Source organism: Salvelinus namaycush, unplaced genomic scaffold (genome assembly GCF_016432855.1).
Source record: "Salvelinus namaycush isolate Seneca unplaced genomic scaffold, SaNama_1.0 Scaffold197, whole genome shotgun sequence".
NCBI classification, from domain to species: Eukaryota; Metazoa; Chordata; class Actinopteri; order Salmoniformes; family Salmonidae; genus Salvelinus; species Salvelinus namaycush.
Window position 1 is genome coordinate 60205 of NW_024058752.1, and position 13545 is coordinate 73749.

General features: G+C 40.4%; 1 protein-coding gene across 1 annotated transcript in view; it reads left to right on the forward strand.

Annotated features, from left to right (window-relative positions):
• LOC120037895 (atrial natriuretic peptide receptor 3-like) overlaps positions 1-13545 on the forward strand; it is a 78670-nt gene that overhangs the window by 19429 nt on the left and 45696 nt on the right. The window contains exon 2 of the mRNA XM_038983860.1: positions 9782-9904. Within this exon, the coding sequence (XP_038839788.1) occupies positions 9782-9904 (123 nt within the window). The remainder of the gene's footprint in view (positions 1-9781; positions 9905-13545) is intronic.

Below are 13545 nucleotides of genomic sequence, written 5' to 3' on the forward strand. Positions count from 1 at the left end.
TATGGAGTGGTGCTTTCTATCTCGTCTACAGTAACAGTTGACAGAGTATGGAGTGGTGTTTCTATCTCTTCTACAGTAACAGTTGACAGAGTATGGAGTGGTGCTTTCTATCTCTTCTACGAACAGTTGACAGAGTATGGAGTGGTGTTTCTATATCTTCTACAGTAACAGTGACAGAGTTGGAGTGGTGCTTTCTATCTTCTACAGTAACAGTTGAGACAGAGTATGGAGTGGGGTTTCTATCTCTTCTACAGTAAACAGTGGAACAGAGTATGGAGGTGGTGCTTTCTATCTCTTCTACAGCTAACAGTGAGACAGAGTATGGAGGTGGTGTTTTCTATCTCTTTACAGGAAACCAGTTAGACAGAGTAATGGAGTGGTGCTTTCTATCTCTTCTACAGTAAACAGTTTGACAGAGTATGGAGTGGTGCTTTCTATCTCTTCTACAGTAACAGTAGACGAGTATGGGAGTGGTAGGCTTTCTATCTCGTTCTACAGCAACAGTTGACAAGATTATGGATGGTGCTTTCTATCTCGTTCTACAGTAACAGTTGGACAGGAGTATGGAGTGGTGTTTCTATCTCTTCTACAGTAACAGTTGACAGGAGTATGGAGTGGTGCTTTCTATCCCTTCTTACATGAACGGCAGACAGAGTATGGAGTGGTGTATCTAGAAGTGACAGAGATGGAGTGGGTGCTTTCTATATCCGTTCTACAGTACAAGTTGACAGAAGTTATGGAGTGGTGCGTTTCTATCTCTTCTACAGTAACAGTTGACATAGTATGGAGTGGTGCTTTCTATCTCTTCTACAGTCACAGTGAGACAGAGTATATGGAGTGGTGTTTCTATCATACTTCTACAGTAACAGTTGACAGGAGTATGGAGTGGTGTGCTTTCTATTCTCTTCTACAGTACCAGTTGACAGAGTATGGAGTGGTGCTTTCTATCTCTTCTATCAGTAACAGTTGACAGAGTATGGGAGTGGTGCTTTCTATCTCTTCTACAGTAACAGTTGACAGAGTATGGAGTGGTGTTTCTATCTCTTCTACAGTAACAGTTGACAGAGTATGGAGTGGTGCTTTCTATCTCTTCTACAGTAACAGTTGACAGAGTATGGATTGTGTTTCTATCTCTTCTACAGTAACAGTTGACAGAGTATGGAGTGGTGTTTCTATCTCTTCTACAGTAACAGTTGACAGAGTATGGAGTGGTGCTTTCTATCTCTTCTACAGTAACAGGAGACAGAGTATGGAGTGGTGTTTCTATCTCTTCTACAGTAACAGTTGACAGAGTATGGAGTGGTGTTTCTATCTCTTCTACAGTAACAGTTGACAGAGTATGGAGTGGTGCTTTCTATCTCTTCTACAGTAACAGTTGACAGAGTATGGAGTGGTGCTTTCTATCTCTTCTACAGTAACATCTGACAGAGTATGGAGTGGTGCTTTCTATCTCTTCTACAGTAACAGTTGACAGAGTATGGAGTGGTGCTTTCTGTCTCTTCTACAGTAACAGTTGACAGAGTATGGAGTGGTGCTTTCTATCTCTTCTACAGTAACAGGAGACAGAGTATGGAGTGGTGTTTCTATCTCTTCTACAGTAACAGTTGACAGAGTATGGAGTGGTGCTTTCTATCTCTTCTACAGTAACAGGAGACAGAGTATGGAGTGGTGCTTTCTATCTCTTCTACAGTAACAGGAGACAGAGTATGGAGTGGTGCTTTCTATCTCTTCTACAGTAACAGTTGACAGAGTATGGAGTGGTGTTTCTATCTCTTCTACAGTAACAGTTGACAGAGTATGGAGTGGTGCTTTCTATCTCTTCTACAGCAACAGTTGACAGAGTATGGAGTGGTGCTTTCTATCCGTTCTACAGTAACAGTTGACAGAGTATGGAGTGGTGCTTTCTATCTCTTCTACAGTAACAGTTGACAGAGTATGGAGTGGTGCTTTCTATCTCTTCTACAGTAACAGTTGACAGAGTATGGAGTGGTGCTTTCTATCTCTTCTACAGTAACAGTTGACAGAGTATGGAGTGGTGCTTTCTATCTCTTCTACAGTAACAGTTGACAGAGTATGGAGTGGTGTTTCTATCTCTTCTACAGTAACAGTTGACAGAGTATGGAGTGGTGTTTCTATCTCTTCTACAGTAACAGTTGACAGAGTATGGAGTGGTGCTTTCTATCTCTTCTACAGTAACAGTTGACAGAGTATGGAGTGGTGCTTTCTATCTCTTCTACAGTAACAGTTGACAGAGTATGGAGTGGTGCTTTCTATCTCTTCTACAGTAACAGTTGACAGAGTATGGAGTGGTGCTTTCTGTCTCTTCTACAGTAACAGTTGACAGAGTATGGAGTGGTGCTTTCTATCTCTTCTACAGTAACAGTTGACAGAGTATGGAGTGGTGCTTTCTATCTCTTCTACAGTAACAGTTGACAGAGTATGGAGTGGTGCTTTCTATCTCTTCTACAGTAACAGTTGACAGAGTATGGAGTGGTGCTTTCTATCTCTTCTACAGTAACAGGAGACAGAGTATGGAGTGGTGCTTTCTATCTCTTCTACAGTAACAGGAGACAGAGTATGGAGTGGTGCTTTCTATCTCTTCTACAGTAACAGTTGACAGAGTATGGAGTGGTGTTTCTATCTCTTCTACAGTAACAGTTGACAGAGTATGGAGTGGTGCTTTCTATCTCTTCTACAGTAACAGTTGACAGAGTATGGAGTGGTGCTTTCTATCTCTTCTACAGTAACAGGAGACAGAGTATGGAGTGGTGCTTTCTATCTCTTCTACAGTAACAGGAGACAGAGTATGGAGTGGTGTTTCTATCTCTTCTACAGTAACAGTTGACAGAGTATGGAGTGGTGCTTTCTATCTCTTCTACAGTAACAGTTGACAGAGTATGGAGTGGTGCTTTCTATCTCTTCTACAGTAACAGGAGACAGAGTATGGAGTGGTGCTTTCTATCTCTTCTACAGTAACAGGAGACAGAGTCTGGAGTGGTGTTTCTATCTCTTCTACAGTAACAGTTGACAGAGTATGGAGTGGTGCTTTCTATCTCTTCTACAGTAACTGGAGACAGAGTATGGAGTGGTGTTTCTATCTCTTCTACAGTAACAGTTGACAGAGTATGGAGTGGTGTTTCTATCTCTTCTACAGTAACAGTTGACAGAGTATGGAGTGGTGCTTTCTATCTCTTCTACAGTAACAGGAGACAGAGTATGAAGTGGTGCTTTCTATCTCTTCTACAGTAACTGGAGACTTGATCAGTTAATAAACATGTTTCATATATTCTCCAATAGGGCGTCATTTGGGACACAGAATATTAAAGAAATCCAGGAAGAGGAAAAGCTTATTCCCTATATAGTGCACTACTTTATACTACAGCCCTATTCCCTATATAGTGCACTACTTTATACTACAGCCCTATTCCCTATATAGTGCACTACTTTATACTACAGCCCTATTCCCTATATAGTGCACTACTTTATACTACAGCCCTATTCCCTATATAGTGCACTACTTTATACTACAGCCCTATTCCCTATATAGTGCACTACTTTATACTACAGCCCTATTCCTATATAGTGCACTACTTTATACTACAGCCCTATTCCCTATATAGTGCACTACTTTATACTACAGCCCTATTCCCTATATAGTGCACTACTTTATACTACAGCCCTATTCCCTATATAGTGCACTACTTTATACTACAGCCCTATTCCCTATATAGTGCACTACTTTATACTACAGCCCTATTCCCTATATAGTGCACTACTTTATACTACAGCCCTATTCCCTATATAGTGCACTACTTTATACTACAGCCCTATTCCCTATATAGTGCACTACTTTATACTACAGCCCTATTCCCTATATAGTACTTTATACTACAGCCCTATTCCCTATATAGTACTTTATACTACAGCCCTATTCCCTATATAGTACTTTATACTACAGCCCTATTCCCTATATAGTACTTTATACTACAGCCCTATTCCCTATATAGTGCACTACTTTATACTACAGCCCTATTCCCTATATAGTGCACTACTTTATACTACAGCCCTATTCCCTATATAGTGCACTACTTTATACTACAGCCCTATTCCCTATATAGTGCACTACTTTATACTACAGCCCTATTCCCTATATAGTGCACTACTTTATACTACAGCCCTATTCCCTATATAGTGCACTACTTTATACTACAGCCCTATTCCCATAGTGCACTACTTTATACTACAGCCCTATTCCCTATATAGTGCACTACTTTATACTACAGCCCTATTCCCATAGTGCACTACTTTATACTACAGCCCTATTCCCTATATAGTGCACTACTTTATACTACAGCCCTATTCCCTATATAGTGCACTACTTTATACTACAGCCCTATTCCCTATATAGTGCACTACTTTATACTACAGCCCTATTCCCTATATAGTGCACTACTTTATACTACAGCCCTATTCCCTATTTTAGTGCACTACTTTATACTACAGCCCTATTCCCTATATAGTGCACTACTTTATACTACAGCCCTATTCCCTATAGTGCACTACTTTATACTACAGCCCTATTCCCTATATAGTGCACTACTTTATACTACAGCCCTATTCCCTATATAGTGCACTACTTTATACTACAGCCCTATTCCCTATATAGTGCACTACTTTATACTACAGCCCTATTCCCTATATAGTGCACTACTTTATACTACAGCCCTATTCCCTATATAGTGCACTACTTTATACTACAGCCCTATTCCCTATATAGTGCACTACTTTATACTACAGCCCTATTCCCTATATAGTGCACTACTTTATACTACAGCCCTATTCCCTATATAGTGCACTACTTTATACTACAGCCCTATTCCCTATATAGTGCACTACTTTATACTACAGCCCTATTCCCTATATAGTGCACTACTTTATACTACAGCCCTATTCCCTATATAGTGCACTACTTTATACTACAGCCCTATTCCCTATTTTAGTGCACTACTTTATACTACAGCCCTATTCCCTATATAGTGCACTACTTTATACTACAGCCCTATTCCCTATATAGTGCACTACTTTATACTACAGCCCTATTCCCTATATAGTGCACTACTTTATACTACAGCCCTATTCCTATATAGTGCACTACTTTATACTACAGCCCTATTCCCTATATAGTGCACTACTTTATACTACAGCCCTATTCCCTATATAGTGCACTACTTTATACTACAGCCCTATTCCCTATATAGTGCACTACTTTATACTACAGCCCTATTCCCTATATAGTGCACTACTTTATACTACAGCCCTATTCCCTATATAGTGCACTACTTTATACTACAGCCCTATTCCCTATATAGTGCACTACTTTATACTACAGCCCTATTCCCTATATAGTGCACTACTTTATACTACAGCCCTATTCCCTATATAGTGCACTACTTTATACTACAGCCCTATTCCCTATATAGTGCACTACTTTATACTACAGCCCTATTCCCTATATAGTGCACTACTTTATACTACAGCCCTATTCCCTATATAGTGCACTACTTTATACTACAGCCCTATTCCCTATATAGTGCACTACTTTATACTACAGCCCTATTCCCTATATAGTGCACTACTTTATACTACAGCCCTATTCCCTATATAGTGCACTACTTTATACTACAGCCCTATTCCCTATATAGTGCACTACTTTATACTACAGCCCTATTCCCTATATAGTGCACTACTTTATACTACAGCCCTATTCCCTATATAGTGCACTACTTTATACTACAGCCCTATTCCCTATATAGTGCACTACTTTATACTACAGCCCTATTCCCTATATAGTGCACTACTTTATACTACAGCCCTATTCCCTATATAGTGCACTACTTTATACTACAGCCCTATTCCCTATATAGTGCACTACTTTATACTACAGCCCTATTCCCTATATAGTGCACTACTTTATACTACAGCCCTATTCCCTATATAGTGCACTACTTTATACTACAGCCCTATTCCCTATATAGTGCACTACTTTATACTACAGCCCTATTCCCTATATAGTGCACTACTTTATACTACAGCCCTATTCCCTATATAGTGCACTACTTTATACTACAGCCCTATTCCCTATATAGTGCACTACAGCCCTATTCCCTATATAGTGCACTACTTTATACTACAGCCCTATTCCCTATATAGTGCACTACTTTATACTACAGCCCTATTCCCTATATAGTGCACTACTTTATACTACAGCCCTATTCCCTATATAGTGCACTACTTTATACTACAGCCCTATTCCCTATATAGTGCACTACTTTATACTACAGCCCTATTCCCTATATAGTGCACTACTTTATACTACAGCCCTATTCCCTATATAGTGCACTACTTTATACTACAGCCCTATTCCCTATATAGTGCACTACTTTATACTACAGCCCTATTCCCTATATAGTGCACTACTTTATACTACAGCCCTATTCCCTATATAGTGCACTACTTTATACTACAGCCCTATTCCCTATATAGTGCACTACTTTATACTACAGCCCTATTCCCTATATAGTGCACTACTTTATACTACAGCCCTATTCCCTATATAGTGCACTACTTTATACTACAGCCCTATTCCCTATATAGTGCACTACTTTATACTACAGCCCTATTCCCTATATAGTGCACTACTTTATACTACAGCCCTATTCCCTATATAGTGCACTACTTTATACTACAGCCCTATTCCCTATATAGTGCACTACTTTATACTACAGCCCTATTCCCTATATAGTGCACTACTTTATACTACAGCCCTATTCCCTATATAGTGCACTACTTTATACTACAGCCCTATTCCCTATATAGTGCACTACTTTATACTACAGCCCTATTCCCTATATAGTGCACTACTTTATACTACAGCCCTATTCCCTATATAGTGCACTACTTTATACTACAGCCCTATTCCCTATATAGTGCACTACTTTATACTACAGCCCTATTCCCTATATAGTGCACTACTTTATACTACAGCCCTATTCCCTATATAGTGCACTACTTTATACTACAGCCCTATTCCCTATATAGTGCACTACTTTATACTACAGCCCTATTCCCTATATAGTGCACTACTTTATACTACTGCCCTATTCCCTATATAGTGCACTACTTTATACTACAGCCCTATTCCCTATATAGTGCACTACTTTATACTACTGCCCTATTCCCTATATAGTGCACTACTTTATACTACTGCCCTGGTACGTGCATTTGGAAAGAATTCAGACCCCTTGACCTTTTTCTATAAATTTTGTTATGTTACAGGCTTATTCAAAAATGTATAATTCTACTCACAATGCCCCATAATGACAAAGCAAAAAACTATTTTTTAGTACATTTTCCAAATGTATTACAAAAGTGAAATATCACATTTATTTAAGCATTCAGACCCTTTACTCTGCACTTTGTTGAAGCACCGTTGGCAGCGATTACAGCCTCAAGACTTCTTGGGTATGATTACGTCATCATGGTAACCAATTTTAAAATATATTGAATTTGTACCTGTGAAACAATGTCAGATCTTCAACGTTATATTCACTATCAGAAAAATGTCTATAAACTGAGCGGAATCTCCTACTGGAGAGTTAATCTGCCTAGACCAACTATTCTTTGGTGTCCCGTCCAGGGTTTAAACAAGCCCAGCCCTGCTTAGCTTTGATATTTGTAAATAGCCTAAGAAATTATATGTTGGATTCACTTTCTCCAACTAAAGTTAAAGAATAGGATTAAGCCAGTTGCTCAGATTAAACTGTCCAAGCATTAGATACGTATTTTAAATGTTATTTTAAACGTTGACATTTGGTTCCTGTTGTCAACCAAACAATTCAATATTACTTTTGCAATTCAATAATTGGTCAAACGTTAACACTATTTTACAAACTAACGGTATTTATTCATGGCCACGTTTTGAGGTGACTGTATCTATACGTTTCTTCTTATGCAATCATAAAACACGTGCATGTTCAAGCTAGAAGGCAAAGGTCGCAGGTCTGTACAAATCTTCACCATTTCTATAATAATCTGGCAGAGTCTCCAACAGCATCTATCACTTACTTGCACTATGTATTTTTTATGTAATCTCAACTGCAATCCAGGTCATTTGGCTCTGCTATTAGAAATTCAACAACCTTTTGTCTTTTTGAGTGGGTGAATAAAAGTTGGAAATCTCATTGATCAACATCTCATCCAAATATTACCCACATTTCCACGTTGAAGGGACCTGATGTGCCCAGTGGAATGCTCCATTTCCACGTTGAAGTGACCTGATGTGTCCAGTGGAATGCTCCATTTCCACGTTGAAGGGACCTGATGTGCCCAGTGGAATGCTCCATTTCCACGTTGAAGTGACCTGATGTGCCCAGTGGAATGCTCCATTTCCACGTTGAAGTGACCTGATGTGTCCAGTGGAATGCTCCATTTCCACTCCAGCTTTAAGAAAAAGTAATCTGTCAATTGTATTGTGAACATTGTTTTTTAAAACGGTCTCCTCTGTATGTAGTTGTAGTCTTGTTGAAACGGGTTGAGGTGTCACACTGGTTCATGTCTTCTAGTTTTGTTGAAACGGGTTGAGGTGTCACACTGGTTCATGTCTTCTAGTCTTGTTGAAACAGGTTGAGGTGTCACACTGGTTCATGTCTTCTAGTCTTGTTGAAACGGGTTGAGGTGTCACACTGGTTCATGTCTTCTAGTCTTGTTGAAACGGGTTGAGGTGTCACACTGGTTCATGTCTTCTAGTCTTGTTGAAACAGGTTGAGGTGTCACACTGGTTCATGTCTTCTAGTCTTGTTGAAACGGGTTGAGGTGTCACACTGGTTCATGTCTTCTAGTCTTATTGAAACGGGTTGAGGTGTCACACTGGTTCATGTCTTCTAGTCTTGTTGAAACGGGTTGAGGTGTCACACTGGTTCATGTCTTCTAGTCTTGTTGAAACGGGTTGAGGTGTCACACTGGTTCATGTCTTCTAGTCTTGTTGAAACGGGTTGAGGTGTCACACTGGTTCATGTCTTCTAGTCTTGTTGAAACGGGTTGAGGTGTCACACTGGTTCATGTCTTCTAGTCTTGTTGAAACGGTTTGAGGTGTCATACTGGTTCATGTCTTCTAGTCTTGTTGAAATGGGTTGAGGTGTCACACTGGTTCATGTCTTCTAGTCTTGTTGAAATGGGTTGAGGTGTCACACTGGTTCATGTCTTCTAGTCTTGTTGAAATTGGTTGAGGTGTCACACTGGTTCATGTCTTCTAGTCTTGTTGAAACGGGTTGAGGTGTCACACTGGTTCATGTCTTCTAGTCTTGTTGAAACGGGTTGAGGTGTCATACTGGTTCATGTCTTCTAGTCTTGTTGAAACAGGTTGAGGTGTCACACTGGTTCATGTCTTCTAGTCTTGTTGAAACAGGTTGAGGTGTCACACTGGTTCATGTCTTCTAGTCTTGTTGAAATGGGTTGAGGTGTCATACTGGTTCATGTCTTCTAGTCTTTTTGAAACGGGTTGAGGTGTCACACTGGTTCATGTCTTCTAGTCTTGTTGAAACGGGTTGAGGTGTCACACTGGTTCATGTCTTCTAGTCTTGTTGAAATGGGTTGAGGTGTCACACTGGTTCATGTCTTCTAGTCTTGTTGAAATGGGTTGAGGTGTCACACTGGTTCATGTCTTCTAGTCTTGTTGAAACAGGTTTAGGAGTAACACTGGTTCCTTCATGTTGATCTCTTACAGTTGTTATCATCTGCGCGGGAGCTGACATCGTCCGAGACATCATGCTAGCTGCTCATCGACGGAGGCTCACTAATGGCAGCTACATCTTCTTCAACATCGAACTCTTCAACTCCACGTCTTATGGTAACACAGCTCCCTGCTCTACATCTACACTGAAACTAAATATTAACACAACAAATTGAAATGTTGGTCCCATGTTTCATGAGCTGGAATAAAATAGATGTTCCGTACGCCCCCCCCCCCAAAAAAGCTTATTTCTCTCAAATTTTTTGCACAAATTTGTTTACATCCCTGTTAGTGAGTATTTCAAATTTGTCAAGATAATCCATTCACCTGACAGGTGTGGCATATCAAGAAGCTGATAAAACAGCATGATCATTACACAGGTGCACCTTGTGCTGGGGACAATAAAAGGCCATGCTAAAATGTGCAGTTTTGTCACACAACACCATGCCACAGATGTCTCAAGTTTTGAGGGAGTGTGCAATTAGCAGGAATGTCCACCAGAGCTGTTGCCAGAGAATTGAATGTTCATTTCTCTACCACACCAAAGTTGTTTTAGAGATTTTGGCAGAACGTCCAGCCGGCCTCACAACCGCAGACCACGTACGTGTATGGAGTCGTGTGGGTGAGCGGTTTGCTGATGTCAACGTTGTGAACAGAGTGCCCCATGGTGGCGGTGGGGTTATGGTATGGACAGGTATAAGCTACGAACAACGAACACAATTGCATTTTATACATGGCAATTTGAATGCACAGAGATACCGTGATGAGATCCTGAGGCCCATTGCCGTGCCATTCATCCACGCCATCACCTCATGTTTCAGCATGAGACCATGTCACAAGGATCTGTACACAATTCCTGGCAGCTGAGAATGTCCCAGTTCTATAATGACTCACCAGATATGTCAGCCATTGAGCATGTTTGAGATGCTCTGGATCGACGTGTATGACAGAGTGTTCCAGTTCCCACCAATATCCAGCAACTTCTCACAGCCATTGAAGAGGAGTGGGACAACATTCCACAGGCCACAATCAACAGCCTGATCAACTCTATGTGAAGGAGATGTCACACTGCATGAGGTAAATGGTGGTCACACCAGATACTGACTGGTTTTCTGATCCACGCCCCTACATTTTTTAAAAGTTATCTGTGACCAACAGATGCATATCTGTATTCCCAGTCATTTGAAATCCATAGATAAGGGCCTAATTCATTTATGTTTTATTTTACCTTTATTTAACTAGGCAAGTCAGTTTCTTATTTTCAATGACGGCCTACCCCGGCCAAACCCTAACACGGACAACGCTGGGCCAATTGTGCGCCGCCCTATGGGACTCCCGATTGGTTGTGATACAGCCTCGGATCGAACCAGGGTCTGTCGTGACGCCTCTAGCACTGCGATACAGTGCCTTAGACCGCTGCACCAATCGGTAGCCCAAAAACGTCAATCAGTTTAGTTAAATTGAATGATTAATTATATGAACTGTAACTTAGTAAAATCTTTGAAATTGCTGCATATTGTGTTTATATTTTTGTTCAGTATATATACATTTACGATGATATGGTAACACTACCCCCAATGTACAGTTAAAGTCAGAAGTTTACATACACTTAGGTTGGAGTCATTAAAACTAGTTTTTCAACAACTCCACAAATTTCTTGTTAACAAACTATAGTTTTAGCAAGTCGGTTAGGACATCTACTTTGTGCATGACACAAGTCCTTTTCCAAAAATTGTTTACAGACAGATAATTTCACTTATAATTCACTCTATCACAATTCCAGTGGGTCAGAAGTTTACATACACTAAGTTGACTGTGCCTTTAAACAGCTTGGAAAATTCCAGAAAATGATGTCATGGCTTTAGAAGCTTCTGATAGGCTAATTGACATCATTTGAGTCAATTGGAGGTGTACCTGTGGATGTATTTGAAGGCCTACCTTCAAACTCAGTGCCTCTTTGCTTGACATCATGGGAAAATCAAAAGAAATCAGCCAAGACCTCAGAAAAAAAATTGTAGACCTCCACAAGTCTGGTACTTTGGTGCGAAAAGTGCAAATCAATCCCAGAACAACAGCAAAGGACCTTGTGAAGATGCTGGGGGAGACAGGTACAAAAGTATCTATATCCACAGTAAAACGAGTCCTATATCGACATAACCTGAAACGCCGCTCAGCAAGGAAGAAGCCACTGCTCCATAACCGCCATAATAAAGCCAGACTACGGTTTGCAACTGCACATGGGGACAAAGATCGTACTTTTTGGAGAAATGTCCTCTGGTCTGATTAAACAAAAAAGCAACTGTTTGGCTATAATGACCATCGTTATGTTTGGAGGAAAAAGGGGGAGGCTTGCAATCCGAAGAACACCATCCCAACTGTGAAGCACGGAGGTGGCAGCATCGTGTTGTGGGGGTGCTTTGCTGCAGGAGGGACTGGTGCACTTCACAAAATAGATGACATCATGAGGAACGAAAATTATGTGAATATATTGAAGCAACATCTCAAGACATCAGTCAGGAAGTTAAAGCTTGGTCGCAAATGGGTCTTCCAAATGGACAATGACCCCAAGCATACTTCCAAAGTTGTGGCAAAATGGCTTAAGGACAACAAATTCAAGATATTGGAGTGGTCATCGCAAAGCCCTGACCTCAATCTTATAGAATATTTGTGGGCAGAACTGAAAAAGCGTGTGCGAGCAAGGAGGCCTACAAACCTGACTCAGTTACACCAGCTCTGTCAGGAGGAATGGGCCAAAATTCACCCAACTTATTGTGGGAAGCTTGTGGAAGGCTACTCGACACGTTTGACCCAAGTTAAACAATTTAAAGGCAATGCTACCAAATACTAATTGAGTGTATGTAAACTTCTGACCCACTGGGAATGTGATGAAAGAAACAAAAGCTGAAATAAATTATTCTCTCTACTATTATTTGGACATTTCACATTCTTAAAATGAAGTGGTGATCCTAACTGACCTAAGACAGGGAATATTTACTAGGATTAAATGTTAGGAATTGTGAAAAACTGAGTTTAAATGTATTTGGCTAAGGTGTAAGTAAACTTCTGACTTCAACTGTATACAGTGATGGTGGGGTGGCAGGGAGTCTAGCGGTTGGAGCGTTGGGTCAATAATCAAAAGGTTGTTGGTTCAAATTCCTGAGCTGACACCACATACAGTGGGGAGAACAAGTATTTGAAACACTGCCGATTTTGCAGGTTTTCCTACTTACAAAGCATGTAGAGGTCTGTAATTTTTATCATAGGTACACTTCAACTGTGAGAGACGGAATCTAAAACAAAAATCCAGAAAATCACATTGTATGATTTTTAAGCTATTAATTTGCATTTTATTGCATGACATAAGTATTTGATCACCTACCAACCAGTAAGAATTCCGGCTCTCACAGACCTGTTAGTTTTTCTTTAAGAAGCCCTCCTGTTCTCCACTCATTACCTGTATTAACTGCACCTGTTTGAACTCGTTACCTGTATAAAAGACACCTGTCCACACACTCAATCAAACAGACTCCAACCTCTCCACCTGCATACCATATACATCTGTAGGTCCAGGCCTGCATACCATATACATCTATAGGTCCAGGCCTGCATACCATATACATCTGTAGGTCCAGGCCTGCATACCATATACATCTGTAGGTCCAGGCCTGCATACCATATACATCTATAGGTCCAGGCCTGCATACCATATACATCTGTAGGTCCAGGCCTGCATACCATATACATCTGTAGGTCCAGGC